This window comes from Equus caballus, chromosome 11, assembly GCF_041296265.1.
Source record: "Equus caballus isolate H_3958 breed thoroughbred chromosome 11, TB-T2T, whole genome shotgun sequence".
NCBI lineage: Eukaryota > Metazoa > Chordata > Mammalia > Perissodactyla > Equidae > Equus > Equus caballus.
Genome location: NC_091694.1, coordinates 22,173,311 through 22,195,861, shown reverse-complemented (window position 1 = coordinate 22,195,861; position 22,551 = coordinate 22,173,311). Strand labels below are relative to the sequence as shown.

At 53.0% G+C, this 22,551-nt stretch overlaps 1 protein-coding gene across 1 annotated transcript; it reads right to left on the bottom strand.

Annotated features, from left to right (window-relative positions):
• Positions 1-704: 704 nt before the first annotated feature.
• On the bottom strand, positions 705-22,143 carry TNS4 (tensin 4). The gene is made up of 13 exons (XM_001500210.5): positions 21,932-22,143; positions 17,621-18,153; positions 11,451-11,874; positions 9,877-10,301; positions 7,661-7,747; positions 7,217-7,342; positions 5,934-6,026; positions 5,745-5,822; positions 4,797-4,868; positions 3,762-3,930; positions 3,029-3,097; positions 2,747-2,773; positions 705-2,329 (listed from the first exon to the last, which is right to left on the bottom strand). Exons 2-13 carry the CDS (start codon positions 18,057-18,059, stop codon positions 2,188-2,190), a joined length of 2,151 nt encoding a protein of 716 aa, XP_001500260.1. The 5' UTR covers positions 18,060-18,153; positions 21,932-22,143; the 3' UTR covers positions 705-2,187.
• Between the last annotated feature and the right edge of the window lie 408 nt (positions 22,144-22,551).

Here is a 22,551-nt window from a genome sequence, read left to right as displayed (position 1 = left end):
GCAGGGGCTACTCAGTGGGGGTTCTGGGTCATTGGGAAGTTCTCTTCACAGGCCCTCCAGAGAAGCCCCTAGCGCTCGGTCCCATAGTTCAGCCCAAACAGAAGCAGCAGCTGTCCTTTTCCTAAGGCTCTTTAGGAAAGCGGAGACCCCTGCAGCCCCCTCCTGTACCACTTGGCAAGACTTGGACTGCCAGCTGACAGAGGCCAGGGGTAGAACCCCCCAGGCCCAGGGAGGGATGATGGGGCCATTGTCTAGTTCTCCAGGGCTGAGCTGGGAGCTCGGGGCTCATCTGAGTTCAAGGACTCTTCTGGACCCTAGCTGCCCATGTTTCACCTGCCTCTTCTCATCCCTCAGGGAGCCCTTGTGAGACCTTGGAACCTGTTGGGGATGCCACACATACTCACTGTTGGCCCTGGGACACAGGGCATGTCCAAGCTCTCTGTTATCCTGGCAGAGTGGCAGGAAAGGGGTCATGAAGAAGAAGAACAGGAGTGTAGGACATATGGGGGACACAAAATGGTTTAAGTGACGGTTTATGAAGTGGAAGCCAATGGAGACCTTACTGCTGTGACCAGGGGTGTGGGAGGGAGTGTGGCACACGTGGTCTTCTCTAAGACACAGCCACTGCCTGCCAACTTAGGCCCCCTTCTCTGTTCAGGTCTCCTTCTCCAAGGGGACAGCCCTGAATGCGTCAGAACCAAATGTTATGCAAAGACAGGTATTTTATTTTCCATGATAGGAGCTACACAGGCACCCATGGGTGTATGGGGGGGGGGGCTCTCTGTCAGCCCTCAGGCTGTGACCTTGAAAACTTGGGTACTATGAACTTCAGAACCTTGTCTAGCCTTTTGCAGTCTCTGGAGGTGGAGCAGTGTCCGACCACAGGCACGGTGGGCTGGTCTCGGCCGGTCTTGCCAGCCCAGGGCCGCTTCAGTCTGGTTTGGTTTCCTGGGTTGAAATTACAACCGGTCAGGCCCAACTTTGGCCAAAGATAATGATGCTCTGGCAGGGCCCACTGCTGGGAGGGGGGCAGGCACTTGTTCCTCATAGAGCAAAAGTGGGCTTTTTCTTTGAGCTTCCCTTCTACCCTCATGGTGCGGTTTCCTTAGGACCCCAGGCCTGCTAGGCAAATGATTACAGCTTCAGATGGGGTGGGAGTGGGACGAGAAAGACCTCCCAGCTTTTCCAAGCCTCTTGAGAGTGGCTGCCTGTTTGCATTCTTGACTCTTTGCTGCCCCCGTGTGGCTGTGGGGCTAGTTGATGCCACTTTGCCGTAGAGGGCTCTGTGTGTGTGTGTGTGTGTGTGTGTGTTGGCAGGGGCAGGGAGGACTCAGTCAGAGAGAGCCAGCCCTTGTGTCTGCTCTGGAGAGCAGGAGTCTTGCTGCCCCCACCTCCCAGGTGTGGGTTACATAAGCAACACTAATGCAGCTGTGACACCAGTTGGAGGACACTCGCTTACCAAAAAGTTGAAAGAAAAGATGGGGTTGATACTCATTTGCAATGGGGGCAATTAGACATCAAGAACTTAAGGACAGCTGGGTTGTCTCTGACCACGAGGGCAAGTTCTTCCTTGCTAAGCCCCAACAACCACGGCCACATTAGCCTAAAGAATCCAGGGCAGGCAGATCCAGCTTTGTCCTGGGAACAGCTGCCCAAGAAGCCATTAGAGAAGTGGGGAAAGGAACAGACAGGGAGGGAAAGAGAGTCAGTCCATCCATCATTTCCTCCTCAATCCTTGCATACCATCTGCTCTCAGGCCAGCCTCGGGCCAGCGCCCCATGAATCACCACCTGGCACCTGTTGTTTGCCATGAAACAGGGTCACAGGTCTCTAGCTCAGGCTGCAGTGTTGGTAGTGTCCAGGCTGATGGAGTCAGGGGTCCTCAGATATGGGTGTGCTTCAGAATCACAGGAACTTATTAAGATGCCCACCAAAGTCTAAGAACAGCTGATCCTGTCTGTTGACCTCTTTTTATGGTTGAGGAAATAGAGATCCAGCGGGGTCTGGATGAAGGTCACTGCTGAAGGTCACAGTGGGTTCAAGGGTTTTAACTTGGTACCATTCTCCTCCAATCCTCAATAGATTGGTCCACCAGTGTGGCCACAAGCCCTTGTTCGGACGGTGGAGGGGGGCTCCTGAGCAAGCCCCTTGGGATGTCTGGGAAGGTGCCCAGGAAGCTCCTTCGCCCTACATTCGTTCTGTGTCCTGCAGCAGAGCACCCACCAGGCTGATGACCTGCGAGGCTGGCTGGACTACGTCATACTCTGCGAAGAGGTGGCACACATTCTCTTGTGACTCAGTCTGGCTCTTGGCCACAAACCCAAAGATCCTGGTGAGAGAGGGCAGCCTGAGTGAACAGTAGGACCCAGGGAGGCACCAGGCTGGGAGGAGGGCCCCTTCCCCAGTCAAGTGGCTCCAGCACCTCCTTATAAGGAGAGCTCTCTGAGGGGAGGATCCTTCCTCTGTCAGACTGGGAGATCCCCCAGTTCGAGGTCTGGGTTCCCCTAGTTTTGAATGGGGACTCCCTGAGGACAGAACTTGTGTATTCCTCATCAGGGTGGAAGGTTCCTGAGGGCAAAGATGTATCTTGACCATCAAACCTGGGCGTCCCTACAGATTAAGCCTCCCTGAGGTCAGGGCCCATGGCTCGACATAAGATTGAGGGCTCCCGAGCTCATGTCTCCTCCCACCATTCTGGGGCCAGGGCCTGTGCCGCCCCCCTCAAGACCATCATCAGGCCTCTTACCTAGAGGGCTTGCAATACTTCTGCCACCTGTGGGAAAGGAACACGGACAGTAGTGAGTAGTGAGGCTTTGCTCCATTCTGCAGGATTCTGGCTGAGCAGTGGGGAGGACATCCAGCTGTGTCCCCACCCCTGCCATGCCCCATTCTCCCCTCATTCTGCTGCTCCTGGCCCCTTGAGGTTCACAGGCTCTGTCTGTCATCCCAATCCCAGAGTCAGCAGGGACCTTCAGTGGGCAGCTGGGCCCTGGATAGCCTTCTTAGTTTGGCCCAGCCTTGAACTTACTTCCGTTGCTCAGGGTCCATCCCACAGAAGCGGAGGGTGGTGAGGGGGTAATGGCGCCGGAAAAACACCCTAGGAGGAGACAGAGAGAGAAGGAGAACTGGTGAGAGCCCGTCCAGTGTTATGCCCCACCTCCATCATCTCCAGTTCCCTCTAAGAACCTCCCAGTTAGAGCCCTCACAGCCCGCAGAGACCCTTCCCACCACACGGCCCTGGGGCACATGTTTGCACTTCCCTCCTTTAGGGGAGTGCATCTGCCATGTGTCCTATCTATTGGGGTTTCCTAGCCCTTCCCTGCTCCCTGTCCACCACATCATTTAACTGTTTGAGGATAGAAATTACATCTTGGACATCTCTTGTTCCTCCAGCCCAGGACCAGGTTCCTGCTAGACTGTGAATCCCCAAGCCCAATCTCCGCCCACTGTGTCCCAGTGGTCAGCCAGAGACTAGCCTACAGAAGATGTTCTATCAATGGGTGCAGATTTAATCAGTGTCTGGTGAATACTGATTGATTCCATCTCCATCAGTCACAGTGAAGGGGAACTTTGGCAGGAGATCATTGGAATGAAGCCCAGAGAAAGCAGAGAATTTGCCTGGAGTCACTCAGCATGTCACTGACTCCATGGGGTCCAGGATCCTGAACTCTACCCTCATCACTGATCCACAGCTGTCTCTGCCATCTCCTTCAGCTCACCCTGCCCAGCCCAATAGCCCCAGGGCAAGGGAAGCCCCTTACTTTCTCTGGACGTCAGTTAGGGTGATACCCTGCTCAGTGACTTTGAAGTGGACCACGGTGGGCGTGGGGAGAACCTCCCTCTCCAAGGTGGTTGAGATGGCCTTCTGCACAGCCAGGGCTCCAGTCAGGGTCTCCACGCTCACCGAGCTCAGGTACAGGGCCTGGCAGCCTGTGGGATACAGATACTGTGCTGGGGCCCTGCCAGGATCCTCAGGGTGGGTGGAGGTCACCTAGGCCCTAGCCCTCCTTCTGCCTAGAGCCAAGGGACGGGGGCACCTTCCTTCTTCAGGAATCCAGTAGGGCTTCTCTTTGAGCCACTAGGCAGGCAGGGATTGTATGGGTAACTGCAATTTGGGGCCAACCCCAGAGGACTTTTGGAGCATCTGTTGCTTTGCTTTGCCCTGGCCCCTGGTCCTCAAGGCTGGGGCAAGGGAGAGGATGTTGCCCTGTGTATAGGGGTGTCCAGACAAACCTTCCTTCTTTCCAGACCCCTGGTTGGTGCCTCCTCCACCCCCACCTGCCCTGGGGCCCTGGCTCATTGTTGAGAGAAGGGAGAGAAGACAAGAATGGGGAGGGGGTCATTGTGCTCAGGGACACAGAGTAGGAGCTGTCACTCAGACAAGTGCTGATCTGTGCTTGGCCTCCGGATGGGAGGAGAGACTATTCCCCTATAGAAACCCCCAGGACTCGGACTTGATACCCCACAGAGGATCCCAGACCCAGAGACCACCTCAAGGGCAGGTACTTCAGATCCAGAGAGACTCTAGCATGTCCATGTGTGCCCATGTGTGTACAGAAAGGGTGTAAGCCTCACCAAACCCCTCCTTTTCTGCCCCTCTTCCCCTTGGCCCACTGCTTGCAGACTCTCATCTTCTGGTTTACGAGGGGGGGAGGAATGTGGCACCTTGTTAAAGATGAAGAAATAAAGCTGTGATGGGAAACACGTGTGGACCTGTGTGTGCATGTGCGCACCCAGAGATGGGAGGTGCCCTTGGGAGGCACAGCCAACCCTGGAGCCTCTCCCGTACCACTCACCGGCAGATTTCTTCAGACAGGAGGCCTGGCTGTCTGCAGAGGGGTCTGAGGCCCCGGCTCCACCTCCCAATTCTGAGCCAAAGCAAAGGAACAGGCCCCCGAGGGGGCGGGGGTGGAGTGAATGGACCCCTCTCATAGGAACAGGCCTCATTAATCCTTTTGAACATCTCCCACCTCCGCCTCCACCTCCAGGAAGTGACTTGGCTAAGAAACCAGGTCATTACCGTAATTAGGCAAAGGGGGCCACTTTGGGCTTCCTGAACGCCTAGCTTGCAAGCCTTTTTATCCCTCCTTCCCCTCCTTGCTCTTCCAGCCCCTGGACTGCTGCAGTGACCTGGTCCTCAGAGGCCCCTGACCTCCTCACTTCTTTCAGACCCCACCCCACACCCAGGCCTTTCTTTGCAGAATAGGGAGGCTGTTGCCATCTCTCCATCAGGGGCTCCCCCTGCTCTTGACTCCTCTCCCAGAATCTCCTTTGCTACTCCTCCTGTGCACCCTGAGATGACCTCTTCCATCTAGGGGTGTGGCTGGGCTGTAAGCTCTGGATGGGGCTTCCTGATCTGAGTTTGAGGTCTGACTGTGTGCCTTTGGGGGAGGTACTTAACACCTCGAACCCTTCTTTTCTTATCTGTGAAGTGGGGATCCTAGCAGCACTTCAAACCTTGCCAAACTGGCAGATTTATGCTCCCTTCACCCTCTTAAAGATGGCTACTGTTTATCAAACATCTCCTCTGTGCCAGGCATTGTGCTAAGAGCCTTGCCTGAGCTATCCCATTAAATCCCCACACCACCGTACCAATAGGTACATGCCAATAGGAAGCGGAGATGTTGACGGACTCTAGAGCATGCACTCTTAACTGTGACACTAAAATAATCCATAAGTAAGGTGAGATGTGACCATTAGGAGTCTTTTAAGTGAGAACAAACAGATCTGGTGCCCCAACCCACCTCTCTGCGGGATGGTGAGTTTGCAAGGCAGGGCCAAGGCCATGATGGAGTGCTGGCACACAAAGGCAGAGAGGCTCCCTGCAAAGAATCAGGCAGCCCTGTGTGAGAAGCCTTCCCCAAACCACCCTCTCCGTCCAGAAGTCTCAGCCCACCCACCCACCCAGGGGCCTGCAGGCTGGAGAGACTCACCAAAGTAGGGCTCCTCATCTGCACCTTTGAGATGCACCCCTTTGGCGGAAGACTCGATGAGGAAGTGGCGGATAAGGTCACTGCTGTCCTCGCCTGGACAAAGGAGAGCGAGTGCATGTGGATGGGAGCGTTAGCCAAACACTGACCAACTTACTCCCTGACCCACCTCCTCCCGGTCCATCCAGAGGTTAACTTGTGCATTGTCCTGCTTCTGGGTGGCACTGAAAATAGGAATCCCATCTTCCTACCCACAAAGGAGGTGCCAATACCCTTGCTCAAAGGCTTCTGCGTCTGCTAATTCTCTCTCCAGGAGAACTTTCTCTTGGTCTCAAGAGCTGTCAGGGATGGTTCTCCACGACTTTTTAGATCAAATTGCAACTCTTCAGCCTGGTTTCTCTCTGTCCTACCCACCCTCTCCCAGGCGCTATCATTCTCCACCAGATGGTCCCTACTGGAGCCTGGCTGGCCCCGGAAGGGTGAACAATGCCGTCTGCCTCTTCTCCACCACCAGCCCATAGCCTCGGGCTTGTGGCCTCTGGCAAGGCTTCCTTGATAACCAACACTGCCCTAGAGGTCACTTTCTTATTTAGACAGAGTGGCATAGTGTAGAGCATTTGAAGCTGGGGTTTTCATCCTTGCTCTTTCGCTTACTTGCTCTGGGGGCTCACTTAGGAACACTTGGAGCCCCTGTAAGCTCATCCATTTGTTACCTGAGCACTACAACCCTGGGGTTTAGTGAGAGGCTGTGATCCAGGTAGCTGGTACTATAATGATCTGTTTTTATCTGTCTCCCCAAACAGGTATCCCTGGTGCCTTACACAGTGCCTTATGCAGGGGGGAAGCTCCATAGATGTGTGTTGGGTGTGCAAGACCGTGGGAAAGCATGTGATAAGCCAGCACACACATGATGAGTTAGCACACATGGGTGATTACTACTTTAGCTTCCCCCAAGATAATTCTGGTCTGGACAGAGGTGGGCACCCGGAAGACAGCACCCTGGAGAGAGGCTGGGACCTTCCTCTTCCTCTTCCCACCATGAGAGTGGAGCAGGGAATTTGGGGATTTGGGGAGGCAGAGGCAGCTCAGGCTTGCTGTGAAAGGAGCTGGCAGAGCCTTGGTGCTGGAGGGCAGCTGGGAGAGCACTGCGGTTGACCCTTGTCCCAGGAGTCATTATGGGACTGGCCTAAGGTCACCCTGTAAGCTAGCAGTGGAGCTGGGACTAAAGCCCACCACACCCTGTTGCTTCCAAGAGGCCTTGGGTGAGTACAGAGACAGATGCATACCTGATTGGTTCTGGGCAGGTACGGGGGCCTCTTGCACCTTCAAGGCAAGGCCGAAGGAGCCTCGGTATGAGGAACTGTCCCTCACGATGAAAGCCCCTGGCTCCTCCTTCCTCAGCAGCTCGATTGCTGGAACAGTCCTTGAGTCAGAGACAGTTACCACCCCACCTGGACACCCTGTGTCCCCGTTGGGTCTTCATAAAGCAGATGTTACAGAATCACCCTTAGTTCCCAGGAAGTCTTTTCTATTGTCTAATCTCCACCATTTCTGCTGCAGTTCTTATTTCCTTGGGTCATGAGGTCCACAAGACACCCCCTCCCCTGGACCTGCCATTTGCCATTCCCTCCTCTACCATGACCCAGGGCCCCATCTACCTGATGCAGAGTGCAGGACCCAGACCTGATTCCTGAGTCTCTCGTCCCCTGAAACACACTGATTCCTCTTACCTTGCTCTCGGGTGATGCTTGGCTTAAACCAGTATTTAGATGTATCCATCACAAACTTCATGTTGGGCTGCATGTCCCTGGTGGGACCTGGAGACAGACAGAGAAGGGGAACCTTGTAGGCTGGACAGAGCGGAGCCGAGAGCCCCTCCCCCTTCCTCGGCCCAGTGGTCCCATTCAACCCACCCTCCCCTCCCCTGACCCCAAGGTATCTCCAACTGCCTAAGGAGGCAAAATCCAGCAGAAGGATTCCAGGGCTTGGCGTATCTAGGACTTAGGAGTTTCCCTTTGTATCCTTGGTAATGAATCACAAACAAATAGATAAAATCTCAGTTTAATGAGAAACAGTTTCTCAAATCTAGTGTTGCCTTCTGGGGACTGAAATAACAGATAAATAAGGGACTCCAAGATGCATTATTTGTTTGATTTCACACTCTCCTCCCCTTTAATAATGCTATGAGTTCCTTAGGGGTATATTCAGCCTGGAAAAGAAAAGGAAATCAGATCTGGGCAGAGGAAGATGTGCTTGGAAGTTAGGAGACGGGATTCTTGACTCTGATTTGGGACAACTATTTAGCGCCTGAAGCCCAGGAGGGACTGAGTGAACTAAAAAACCTCTGAGGCTCTTTAAGACTCTAATAGCATAGGAAATTAAAACGAATTTTGTTTTAAGAACATTTTGCAGAATTTGATAAGATCCCAGAGTATAATTAGTGATATCCTAGGGTATCACCGAACCAGGATGGGACCATCACCAGGCTAAGTAAATGTGCTCTCTGAGATGCCAAAATGCCCATTTTCCTGGGTCCCTAAGACAGAGAGCAGTGGTTCCCAATTTCAGCATCTTGAAAAAGTGTGTTGTGGCCGGTTGAGAGTAACTCATTACAAAAAAATGTACTAAAATCTGCAAATGATTTGTCCTAGGAAAATGATCAGAGCAGATTCAAAGGCATACCTGTCATGTCACTTTTTCTTGTTGCATTGACATGGCTTTGTGAGTGGGAGAGAGCAAGGGTTAGCGTGAGCATGTCGTCCCCCCCTGCCCCCCAGAGTCTCCCTGATGCCTGTGGCGGAGTGAGGGCTGAGAAACCCCAGAAAGGAGCTGGCTGAGTGATGAGGGAGCAGAGACAGTAACCCTGGAGCTCAGCGGGGGCTCTGCTCATGGGAGATGTGCACCCTGGGGGTGCTAAATCTTCGCCTCTGTGTTTCCTGCTTTGGGTTCTGGTTGGTTTTGTTCTTTTTGGACGCCTGTAGTCATAGACTACGGGAAGGAGGGTGTTTGCTGTTTTGTGGTTTTTAGCTGTCTGAATTGGAATGCATTGTCTTTGTTACCCTCTTCCCCCTCTCCGAGCTTGTCATCTACAAACGTCAGAGTTACGACTGACTTTCCCACTCCCCCTCCCTCTCTTGAGTTAGTCATCAAGGCTGCTGCTTCCATATCCTGAGGGTCTCCTCGCTCTGTCTTCTCTCCTCCGCCCCCCTGCCCCACCCTGGTTCGGGCCCTGTTACAGCTTGTCAGGACCACTTCATGATAAAAACCCAAACAAAAGCAGATAAAACTGCTCACTCTGCCTAGGTCAGGCCCTGCAATTCATCTGCCACACAGCTGCCAGAGTGATCTATTGAGCATGTGTCTCTGACACCACCACTCTCCTGTTTGAGACTCTCTGATGGACCCCTGTCGCCTAAAGGGTAAAATCTACTCTTTAACTTGGTGTTCAAGGCCTTTGGCAATATGGCCCTAAATTACTCTCAATAACCTTGCCCTACATCTAGTCATTTCCTAAACATGCTGTGTGCTTCCACACCTTCATGACTATGGACTCACTGTTCCCTCTGCTGAGAACACTGTTCCCTCTGTCTCTCCTGCTCTGGCCATGAACTTCTGATCCACTTTCCAGCTCCAGCTAGGATGTCACCTCCTCTGAGGAGCCTTCCCAGTTCTCCAGACTAAAAGGACCACTTCTTCCTCTGTGGCCCTGTGAGACTTAGAACATCTCTTTATCTCTGTGTTTATCCTGCTCCATAGTGATCCTTGGCTTTTGTCTCCCTTTCTAGACTGTGTCCATCTCTATGTCCCCACTACCTGGCACACAGTGCTTTGCACATAATAGGTACTCAATCAATGTGTTGACTGGCTGTTGCAGAAACCCTCTGGTGCTTTGTCTCTTCCACTTAGCCAGACCTTACAATGCTTGAGGTATTGGTTTACAACGTACCCTCTGCAGATGTAGTGAGAGGGGTATCTGGTACCGTCTGGCTGTGGCTCCTGGTGGCTGGACAGGGGTTGCTGGAAGAAGTAGCCCCAGGTCGGACAAAGTCCTGGTGTCCTGCAATCCGCTGCGGTGGGGGAGACACTGGTTCTGGGCAGCCGTTGATCAGCACGATGGGTATGTCCACCATGGAGTTCGTGATGGATGGGGGGCAGCTGCTGGCATGCTCCTTGGCCAGTGGTGGGGAGTGAGTTGCTCTGGGCTGGCCCATGCTTGGGGTAGGGTTGCTGGGGACCTGGAAGTCACTGGCCCTTGTACACAGGGACACAGGGCCAAGGCTGTGGAGGCTGGAGGAAGAGCTAGCTGGACTTTCCAAGGATCTAGAAGATGACTGATGGCTGGAGATGCTGGAGTGGAGGAGGGACTGGCTGCTGCAGGGGGAGAGAGCATCAGACAGACGGGGTATTAAGGTATTGAGGTGGACACTCAGGGGCCAGAGCCAGGCTCTGGAATCTACTGATCTGGTTGCCCATCTTTGGGCAAACACAGTTAGCTTTGGTTGAATAGAGTACTGTATACTCCATACCCCATAGCCCAGAGCAAAGGGCATGCCCACCTGGTCATTAATGGATGCTGAAGGGTACAGAAGTGTCCCTGCACTATAGTCTTTGGTCACTTAAAGTAGCCAATGAGCTGACTCTCCAAAGGTCATAGGGACTTAGGCTGGACGGGATTCACTCTGCCTTCCCAGCCAGGCAGGTCTGACTGAGCTGTTACAGCAGGCACCGCCCCCCACACCCCTGACCTTTACTGCCAAGGGCCCAGCACACAAGCTGGACCTGGGCTGGACCATGTCCATGGCTGATGCAGAGGGAATTCCTCAGCTGGAGGAAGGGGAGGAAGCCAGATCTGCATCCAGCCAGACTTCTCCCTGAGCTCAGAGGCCCATGCCAGCGAGCATGGCTATGGAATGCCAGACTCCTTGCCAGGACTGCCCTGGCCCAGTGGCTTTGGAGTTGGTATGGGGGACCGAGGTCCTGTGGTTTGGTCTTCCTGGCAAGATATGTGCGTGTGCAGCTCTCCTGTGAGGCCTGCAGAGAACCAGACTGGGGCAATTGTAAATAATGCCCAGGCAGGTCTGCCTCCCTCCTGCTGGGTTTTGCCAGCAACAAAGAGGAAGCAGGCTTTTCTTTCTTAAATGGTTCATCTCAGGCCCCCAAGTTCTATTTACATCCCTGTGTTTTGAGGTTTTCAAAAAATCCTTCCTTGAGATAAGTTGTACGAGGGCTGGAAAGGATACGAGTGAGCCTCGTTAATGCAACAATTCTTTTCCCAAGAGGTAGGCATAGATCAAAATTTCTATATATTGGATCATATTCTAAATGCTTGAGGAAAGCTTGAGATCCAAATAGATGTGATGGCATGAAAGAGAACATTCACTTTTTAATTTTTGGTGCATGCCCAGATTTTGCTCAGACTGAGCAGGGTGCCCCCTATGATTTTAGGATCTGTGTGTGTGTGTGTGTGTGTGTGTGTGTGTTGTGGAGGCAATGTCAGAAGCTATAGTGAGAGTGACCTACCTTCCGAACACATAGCTGACATCAGACACTGGGCTGGCCGACAGCAAGGAGACCCTGCTGCTCCGCTGAGGGGCCAGAGTCCCCAGCCCCTTCTCCAAGCTCGGAGAAGCCACCAGTGGGGAGCCCAGGCTATGGAGCCCTGAGGCCTTGCTCCCTATGCAAGGGATGGAGATGCTGGGAGAGGGTGGGGGATGAAAGGAGGGAGCCCCAGATGGGGGAGGGGGGCGCTGGTGCCCCCTGCCTTGGCTCCCAGAGAAGATGAGGCTCTCGTTGCTGCTTCGAGTCTCTCGGGGGACATCTCTGGAAAGTAGGAGGCCGCCACTGCGTGGGGAGCCAAAGGGTGGGGTGACAGATGAGCTGGAGTAGTGCTGGGGGCCATCGTGGCACCTTGATCTGGTAGAGGTCACCTCGATGTACTTTATATCTTTGGGGAGAGAAGCAGAGCATCAGTGAGACCCAGGAGCCTGGACTTACAGAACAGGAATGCTGGAAGGGTCCACAAGACCATGTGGTCGCTTCTTTTATACAGATAAGGAAACTGAGGCTCAGAGAGGATAAGCTCATTAAGTTAGGATTAGTACCCAGTTCTACCTTCTGGGCCCAGTTCCAAAGTCACCCTCTCTATGACATCTTCCTTTGGGTGGGGAGATCTGGTGGAATGAACACAGACCTTGGAATCAGGCAGACCTCGGTTTCTGATCTGGCACTGCCACTTACTCTCTGAGAGAGCAGGGCCAAACGATTTCACTCTGGAGCCTCAGCTTCCACACCTGTAAATGGTGGTGACTCTGCCCAGCCTCTTGGTGTCCCTGTGGGGGTGAAATGAAGTAGGTGGCACAGCACCATACCCTGCACATAGTAAGTGCTTTACACTGGGAGATCCCTCCTTCATGTATGCCCCCTCCCCAGATTGGAATGACTGCTTAACACTGCGCCAATCACATCTTCCGATCTGTTACTCACCTATCTGCTACTCATCTATTACTCAGGGCAAGTAAGGGCTGTTTCTATGTCTGCGCCTACAGGGAAGGCAGGGGTTCTCCAGCTTGGTTGCACACTAGAATCACCTGACAAGCTTTTAAAAGTCCTAATGTCGAGGCTACGTCTGGTGCCAATTAGATCAGAATCTCTGATGTGGACCTAGGCCTCAGGCTGTCAGTTTGTTTAGTTCCCCAGGTGATTGCCCTGTGCATCGAGCTGCACCACTGTGGTCCCTGGCCCAGCAGCACCCCTTCAGTTGGGAGCTGGTCAGACGTGCAGCATCTCAGGCTCCACTACAGGCCTGCGGAATCAGAACCTGCATTCTAGCGAGCTCTTGGGGACCTGGGTGCACTTTAGAGTTTGAGGTTCTGCTGTAGAGTGGGAGCTTCCTGAGGGCAGGGCTTGTCACACTGTTGAGTGTGGTCCTCTCAGGCTGCACTGTGAGCTGGTGCACAGGGATTGGTTACTAAACACACCCAGGGCTGCTCACTCCCTTGCTCTTTCCATGCCCCAGTGGGGGCACCCAGGACTCTCGCTCTGAGACCTTGTTCCTCCCTGGAGTGGGGTGCCCTGTGGTTCTCCCCACAGTGAGGAGGGACACCCCTCCTCCTGACCTGGGGGAGGGGAGCTGTCTTTGGTGCTCTTCCAGCAAAGGTGGCAGAAGGTGGGGGTTACCCAGCTGCTCCCTCCTGGAGGGCTGTGTGTCTGGCCTCTGGCTTCCCAGGATGAAAACTGGGGCAGAGTCGGCAGGAAACCGCACACTCAGCTCCTGTCTGCCGGCCTCCCACCCCCTTGGGCTCTGGCACATGCACCATCCCCCCGCCCACGGTAACTGTGGAGTCCCTGCGTGCCCCAGCCCGCTCCCGGGTAGGACCTTCTGGCCTTGCTCATGGTTACTGCCTCTGTCTGAGCCTGCTTGGGCTGGGGTGGGGGTGGAGGATTACATCAGATGAGGGGGGCTGGCAGGCTGACCTGCGCATGCTGTCCCAGGAGGTGGAGGGACAGGCCTGGCTTTGTCATCAGACAAACCTGAGTGTGAGTCCTGGCTTTGCCACTTTCCTGCCAAGAGGCATCAGGTAACCTTCCTAACTGCTCTGAGCCTCAGTTTCTTCATCTGCAAAGTGGGGACCTAAATCTGACCTCCCAAGGTTGTGGTGACGGTGAAACACGCTGATGAATAGAGCCTGGAGCCTGGCCCGTGGTGGGCTTTGAAGGGCATCTCCTACCTGCTGGCTTTGGGGGGCCAGTATTGGCCAGATGGCTAATATTCTCTGGTTAAGGTGGGGGAACCACCGCTAAGGGCAAGAGGAGAAAATTTGGCACAATGTATTGCAGGCTCTGAAAGACAGGAGGTCTTGGAAAGGGGTAGATTCTTCTGGAAGTTTGGCAAGCACAACTTCTATTTTTATAGGACTTTATAGTGTTTATAATCCTCTCAAGCCTTACAACAGCCCTTATGTCCAATGCCAGTAGGCACTGCTTTTGTGGAGGAGGAAACTGAGGCTCAGAGAAATGTGAGAGTGGGGCTGACATCTATTGCATAGTTTTTAATAAAGGCTGGTATTTATTGAGTGCTGTGTGCCAGCACTGTTACAAACATGTTACCTATATTAGCTCATTTAACCCCCATGACAGCTCTATTGAAGTAGAAAATATTATTAATTCCATATAACAGATGAGAAATCAAGCCTCAGAAAGGTTAAGTGAACTGTCTAATGCCACACAGCCAGGGAGCAGAGGAACTTGACTCCTGTTCCTGTGCTCTCTCTGGGGGGCCTCTTCCAAGAGGAGGGGTTTCTCAGGACACTTTTCCAAGGCCTTGCCCTGCGAGAAGGTGCTTGGCTGCTTCAAGGAGGGTCTCTTGGTCTGCTGAAGCTCTGGGCTTCCTACTCACCACCAGAGGCCTTGCTTGGAGGCTGAGCGAGCAGGAAGGGCGGGAAGTGAGGAAGGAGTCCTGGAGCTGTGAGTCACCTCCTGATGCTGCCCTGAGGTGGAAGTGGCTGGGGGAGCTAGAGGTCCCGCCATCACCTGGATGCAGCCACTGTTTACAGGCCCGTGGGGCAAGTCTGAGCAGTGCTGGGTGGATGCAGGCGCCAGCCCCAGGCAGGGTGGGTGGAGGGGGAGCCCGTGGGTGGGGGGGCGGAGAGACAGTTATTAAACACTCTTCACTTGGGATTGGCAAACGGCCTTGCCTGGCAGAAACTGCTGGAAAATGAAACATGGGGCCTGCTGCAAAGACGTGGAGAGGTGACAGGATAAAGAAAGGGATATGGTGCTTGCTTCTAAGAGCCATGTTCCCTGTGGGGTGGGGCCCCCCACAGGGTAAGTCTGAAGGAAGGTAAGCAAGAGGCAGGGGCCAGGGGGCTAGGAGAAGGTTTGTGAACACTGGGGAGGTGGAGCCTCAGAAGAGGAGCCCGCAACACAGGCTGCCTCCAAACACATTTCTTCTGCGAAGCCTGGGAGGACAAGAAACTAGCTCCGAGGAAGAGAGAAAGGCAGAAACATGGATTTTGGAGCCCAGAAACCCGGGCTTCGAGACCTGACCTACCTCCCTCTAGCTGTGTGACCATGGGCCATCACTTGCCCTCCCTGAACCTCAGTTTTCTCATCTGTAAAACGAGGTTACCACTATTTCCTTCACGGGGTAGATGCTGGGATCGTGCATAATCTACAAAATTCTACATATATTTAGGCGAGGGATCAACATACGATAGCCAATGTTTAATGCTTAATGTTGCCAAGTTTGGGTAAAGAGAAACAGTGAACAGCTGCTGGCACCTCTGTGATAGCGTGTCTTCCCTTCAACACCCTCAAAGTAGGAAGGATGAGGATGCAAACAGAGGGGGTCCTCCACATGGCATACATTTGGTTGGATGAAAACTCACCATGGTGCCCAGAATTAGCTACACTGCCATGGGCCAGTGACAGCCCTGCTGCCAGTAGCGGTGGTCTGAAAGGAGTGTTTTGGGAGGCTGGGATGCACGAGACAGTGACAGTGACACGTAGGTGCTCGCTATTCTCAGCCATGGCAGAAGAGAACTTTCTAATGGGGAGCTGACCTGGCTGGCTGTCTCAGAGGTTGTGAGCTCCCAGGCATCACAGTTGTCCAGGCAGAGGTTAGAGGAGAGGACGTTTTTTTATATTCCATCAGAAGGGGCTAGGGCAGAGCTAGGCAGCTTCATCAGGACCCTATGATCATGCTGCCCCCTTGGCGCCTCCTGCTGCCCAGAGTTGGATGGACACATTCTCATGATGGCAGGCTGTGCCCAGGCCATCTGACAGCACAGACCATTGGCCCCTTAGAGGAAGGGCCCAGTTGTCAACACCCCCACCCCATTCATGTGGTCATTTCACAGAGACTGGCCTCGCCCCAGCTGGCCTCGAGTGTGTGGAACTCCTGCCTTGGGGCATAACATTAAAGCTCTGGGCTTGCTCCTGCCAAGGGTAATTAGGTAATTAGGCCAAGTCACCTTCCTGCAGAGACCGCGCCCATGACTGGCCTCAAGAAGCAGGAAGACTCAGGGAGGGAGGTGATTTTTTTAACAGGCCTGGAAGGCAATGCTCAGGAGGAGGAGCAGAAGGCAGGAGCCCAGGTGCCAGAGGACCTGGGTTCTGGGCTTGCCTCCACCCTAGAGCCTGAACCTACCCTGGGGCTGATCCTAAATGCAACCCCAAAGTTTGATAAAAACAGCCGCATTTATAATGGCTTACAGTGTGCCAGGGTTTGTGATAAACACCCAGCAACTGTTGTTTCTTTTAACCCCGCAGCACCCTTTCAGGTAAGAACTCACATCTCTATTTTACAACGAGGAATCTGAGACACAGCGAAGTGAAGTAAACAGCTTGTGTGAGGTGTGCCCCACTCCGGGGATTAGGCTAGACTGCTCCTTACTCAACTCCATCAGCCTCCGTTTTTTCATCTATAATATGGGGATAAAATACTCATCTCATGGGGGTGGATTGGGAAGATTAAAGGTTCTGCTATGAAGTGCTCAGCACAGTGCCTGGGTGTAATAAGTCCTCAGTAAGTAGAAATTCTTATGATCCTCTCTCCAATCCTAACCGCACTCTGACCCATGGTGATTGTTTAAGCTCCTGGAGGCCTCAGTCTTCCAGCCTGTCTAATGGAGCTGCTGCTCCTTGACCCTCATTCTTGGCATATACTTAAAACTCTTTGTCTGGAATCTGAAGCGAGAGGTAGGGATTTCTTGATTCTATTGGATGTGGTGGTATGTTGGAGTTGGCTTGTACCAGATGGCGAGGGCTGATTGTTAAATGTTCAGGATTTTGTCCAGCTGGTTGCTAAAAGCAGCTATTATTAAAATTTAAATTATATAAACTTACCAGTAAATAACACGTTAAAAACAAAAGTAATAAATACTCAAAATTAATCACATCCCAATTATTTTACTACATTTGACTAGTATCTATACTCTGGAGGTTATTTACATCTGCTGTATTGGTAAGGTGGAAATACTATGTAGTGGCCTGCTACTATGTATCTCTTTCCAATGCCACATTCAGTGACATCATGTTGGTGGCTTGAAATTGGCCACGGAGGGAGAATTCACACCATGGAAACTGGCAGATGCTTCAAATCAGGGCTCTCCCCCACTCCCCCAGGCAGCCAGTTGTTAAACTTTTACCAGCATACCACTGCTTAAACACAGCAGGGTTCTTGCCCTAAATAAACTGAATTCTGTGTCTCTTCAACTCTGCTATTTCCACCTTGGGCCCCCCAGACAGATACTCCCCTGAACAGGGACAGGGGCCCAGAAAGCAATCCTACAAACATTTCAGGGAACCTAGGTTGGGACTTAAAGAGAGACATCATTAAACAGCAAGGTTGAGGGACCTCACAATTATGGAGCTCTTATTTATGTGAATGGCATTGTACAAAATTATTACATATATAAGCACTTATTTAAATTCTCTTAAAAGTCACATAAAATAGGTATCCATCATTTTCCAAACTCAAGAACCAAGTAGAATTGGATAGTGAGGGAAACTTGTATTTATCCCTTTTATGTAGCAGAGAAAACAGACAGGTTAAGTAATTTGTTTAGGGCTGCACAGCACCTCCCAACAGGACATTGTCCCCTGTTCATCTGATTTGATAGAAAAGTCCTTCTTCCTCATGAGGTCTGGTCCCCAAGCCCCCCTTCTTGCACTGTGCCCCAGTTCCTTACCCACGGCTTCAGGCTCTTCCTTCTTTCTCCTTGAGGCAGTGCTCTGAGTGGGCTCAGCCCAGGTGCTACCAGCCCCTGGGGGAAGCAACTGGAACGTGGGGTCCAGTTCCAGAATCATCTGGTTAAGGCTCTCCAGTGAGAAGTCAACGTAGGAGTCAAGGTCCTCCAGAGACCCTGAAGCCTGCTCATCAGGGGAATGCAGGAGGCAGCTGGCTTTGGCTCCAGCCTGTGGGGCCTGCTGGAGCCTGCTGGGGGGCCCCTTGCAGGGCATGGGGGCCATTAAGGCCTGGGCTCCCCAGCCTTCTGTGGTGTAGTAAGGACACTGGGGTGGCAGGCTGGGGCTGGGTGCTGGGTGCAGGGCCCTCCTGGGTTCTTCACAGGGAGTCAAGCCGACAGCATGGCCTCCTGCCAGCAGGGGGCTGGACATCACCTGCGACATGGTGGGGGCAGTCACCTGGCAGTTTACCTCTGGCTTCCGACCAGCCTCACTTACATCCCAGTGATGTCACTTGCCAACCAGGAGCTCCCAGGACCTGAAAGAGGCCGAGGGTGGGAACTGAGTAACTTTTGTAGATGAAAACCCTGCCTCCCCTTGCCCCAAACAAAGGCATATTTATTCATTCAGTTAAAAGCATGGATGCTGGAGGCAGACTTGTTTGCACCCTGGTTTGCACGCTGGCTCCACCATCTACTAGCTGTATAATGTTGGGCTAGCTAATTAACTTCTCTGTGCCTCAATTTCCTTATCTGTAAAATGAGTTAATATTTGTAACATGCTTAGAACTGTGCCTGGCACGTAGTAAGCATTATGCAAGTGATCATTAAATAAAACAACGTCAGTAGAAGTTTATTGACTAGCTACTATGTCCCAGGCATATTTATTAAATAAATACTAGCAAATATTTATTGAGTAATTACTATGCATGTAGGCATTGGTAGTTATATGTAAAGCCTTTTTAACTCCTCATAGCCAGCCTATGAGGTAGATACTATTATTATTCCATTTTAGAGTGTGAGAACACAGAGAGGTAAGCTACTTGCCCAAGGGTTGTACAGCCAACAGGTGTCAGACCAGACTCCAGGCTGCCTGATGTCAGAGCCCCTGCACTTAGCTACTACTCCCTGTGGGCCAGTTGGTGAAACAGACAAGGAAGCAGGTAAGCAATCATAAACAGTGTCACCAGGAAGGAGGGGAAGCAGAGGGGACTCTGTAGGTACTGATGGGAGGAGATCAGGGAGGGCTTCCAGGAGGAAGGGGCATGTAAAGGGACATAAGAAGGGAAAACAGGAGCTAGCTGGGCAAGGCTGGTAGGGGTGAGGAGGCAAGTAGGTTCAAAAGCCTGGTGGACAAGGGAGATCATAAGGCATTATTGAGAATCTGGGAAACAGAGAGCATCTGGGGTGGTTGGAGGGAAAGATGGGGTTCGGGGAGGTAGGCTGGCCGGACCCTGCAGAACCTTACATGTGGGCTCAGTAGTGCCAACTCAACCCAGAGGGCAATGGGGAGCCACAGAACAGTTTTGAGCTGCGGAGTGACATCATCAGATGATATTCACTCCCTGCGGTCTCATCCAGGAAAGATGAACTTTCCTTAGTGTGGAAAGTTCTTCCTGTTGTCTAACCTTATTGCTATATGCTAGTTTCGTATAGGTGGGGCTGGGTGGGAGGTTAGATGTTCTAGGACTGAGGCTGCCAAGAAAACCGTAAGGAGCTAGGACATGCTGCTTGTACTACCACAGCCTGTGCTGTGCCTCATCGCTCGCACCCCAGCACTCCCCAACTCTGCTTCACCCTTTTTCCAAGATGCCTCCACCGCGTCCTGCTTTAGAGTCGGACACCCAGGGCTAGAAAAGGCGTTGAGACCAGCCTGGGGCAAATGAAATGAATGCAGACTCTGGAGTCTGAAGATTCAGATTTGAATCCTAGCTCAAACACTTCCTGAAGGTGTGACTCGGACCCTCAGTTTCCTCACCTGTGAGATGGGAACAAGAATTCCTGCCGTGCACCTTCCCAGAGAGTGATGTGGAACCAATCAGGTGCTGCTTATGGGAGCAATTGGATGGTTCTAAGCATTACTTAGAAATAAGGGTGTAGGGAGAGTATCACACCTTCAGGATAATAAATAATAAGAGCTGCCATTTACTGAGCACTCGCCACATGCCAGGCACTGGTTTTACGTGTGGTAAATCTTCTAATCCTCTCACAACCTTAGGAAGAACGGTGCCCTTACTCCCAGCCCATTTTACAGATGGGGACACCGCGATACAGTTTAAGAAATCTGCATGGGCCATACATCCAGAAAAGGGGTAGAGCTTGGGTTCAAACCCAGGCTGTGGAACTTTGGACTCTTAACTCCTTTTACCACGTGGAGTTCAAATGCAGAGGGACACCTGAGGTCCAGGGAGCCAGCGTGATTTGCCCAAGGTCGCACAGCAAGTGAATGAGAAAAGCCAGGCCCCTCTTCTCCCCCATGGCTCCCGTATGCCCTGCTGCCAGCCTCTTCCTTGGCCGGGTCCTGGAGGGGGCGGGCACACCCCAGGCTCAGGAAGTGTGTCTATAAATGGCAGTGGAAGAGAATAGGCCTCTGAGCCTCATCCTGGGGGCAGCCAAGGACGCGGAGCTGCAGCTTTTCCTCACACTCCTCACGCTGGGTTTCTCAGGGCAGGATCTTGGTGCACTCTGCAGGGTTTTCCACTGGGCCCCAAAGAGAAGGATGAGGCTACTGACTTTGTAGGGCACACTGGGGGCCTGGGTCTCTCCCAGGACCAGGACCCGGGATGCCTGCCTACTGATTTGAAAACTGCTTTTTTTTGAGGAAGATTAGCCCTGAGCTAACATCTGCCTCCAATCCTCCTCTTTTTGCTGAGGAAGACTGGCCCCGAGCTCACATCCGTGCCCATCTTCCTCTACTTTCTATGTGGGATGCCCACCACAGCATGGCTTGCCAAACAGTGCCATGTCCACACCCGGGATTCAAACTAGCGAACCCCGGGCTGCCGAAGTGGAACGTGCACACTTAACCACTGAGCCACCGGGCCCGCCCCTTGAAAACTGCTTTTGTGCCATCCTGGGCAAGTGTCTTTCCTCCCTGGGTCTTACTGTTCCCATCTGTATAATGGGGATACGATAATAATAGATACTTAAAACTTACTTATTTCATTTTCTCAGTGCCTCTTTGGAGAAGGCACTGTCACTGTGGAGCTGGAGAGATGAAGGGATTTGCTCAAGGTCACACAACCTGCGGGACCCAGTGGTGGAACTGGGGTCTGAGTCCAGGTGGTCTGCTCTACAGTCCCACGCTCTATGCCATTGCTTCATAGATTTAAGGCGCCTTCCACCTCTGCCCCTTCTGGGATTCTGGAAGCCAGTGGGACAGGCCTGGGATGGAGCATAGGGCAGACAGCCCCTCAGGCTCTCTTGCAAACTCTTTGCACTTTTAACACCCCCTGAATCACCACTGGACCTCCCAAGACAGGGCCAGGCTCACTCCTTTATTCCAGGATGCCCTTTCTTTCCTGCCTTCATCAGCACACTTCTCTAGCTCTTTCTTTCCTGCTCTAAGGGGGAGGGGAGGGTCCCTGGGGCTTAGGACTGTGTGTGTGTGCGTGTGTGTGTTGGGGGTGTATTATGGATAGGGTGGGCTCCATCCAGCTCTGCTGAATTTATAGGTCCCTCCCACCTACTCCCCTTCAGATTCAGACTCAAATCTCTTTCTTCGTTCCCAAGGGCTCCAGAGGCAAGGGGAATCTTGATTCCTAGGCAAATCCCCTCTTTCGCTTCATGGCCAGCCTCTTCTCCTGACTTGTTCTCTCCCTCCTACAAACCCGAGTCACGGAAGGGAGAGGGTAGATTGGGGGAAGGCTGAGTCTCCCAATAGTATCTTGCCTCAATAGCCCAGCCTCTACCCCACCCCCACCCTCAAGAGCGGCTTCTGATTGTCCTATCCCCTCCACCCAGACCCAGTGAAGCAGCACCTGGGACAGCAGGCAGGGACCTGCAGGACTGGTGAAGGCCGTGTGCCCCCACCCCTGGATTCCTGGCAGCCTTGGAAGGGGCTCAGGGCTAGCCTCTTCCCACCCCTGGATCTCTGTTCTCTCATCTGTACACTGAGGGGTACAGATTTAGTTCTGCTGAACGCCAGGGTCTGTAGTCCCAAGACCACCTCCCTCTCATGCACAGCCTCTTCCCCATTTCTCCCCACCTTCACTGGGAGCCCCCAGGAGAGGTGGAGAAGCTGAGGACAACGGGTTAAAGGAGTCAGGTGCGAAGGTGCTGAGTCTCCCTCTCTTCTCCTTAAAAAAAGGCACCTACCTGGTGTCCACCGGCTGCTGTGTTCCCTCCTGGCTCCTGGGACCAAACAGCTCAGAGTCTAGGTGAGAAGTAAGGGGAGGCACAGCTCACCTTCAGACCCGCCTTAAGAGCAACCCGCCCGCCTGCCCCCCCTCCTCCACTCTGGGCCCTACACGTGGCCTGACAGCCTGCAGGCCCCACCCCTCCCGTGTCTGGACAGCTCAGATGGGGCTGGCACAGGCGCCAGGAAGAGAAGCATTGAGTGGCGCCTGGCCTGGTGGGCACTGGGGCTGGGTGTGTGTGGGGGGCTCCCAAACTTCCTTCCTCCCACCTCCACCTCGTGCACCACATGGTCAGGGGAGCCCTACTCGGACAGGGGCTTGTTAGGACCAAGGTGTGCTGTGGGCATTCCTCTCATCATGTGCCAGTCAAGGGGAGGACAGTGGGTTGGAAGAGCCAGCAGAGGTGAGGGCCTTGGCCTTAGGAAAGCAGGATGCCAGTAGGCAAGAGACACTTCCTAGAGCCCCCTCCTGTCCTGTCTGAACTGGGTCACGCTGCGGCAGGTACAGGGTAGGGGCCCAGTGGAACTCAGGCTGGGTGCAGATCTTGTCGTTTCTTCTTAGCCTGGGAATGGGGCATCT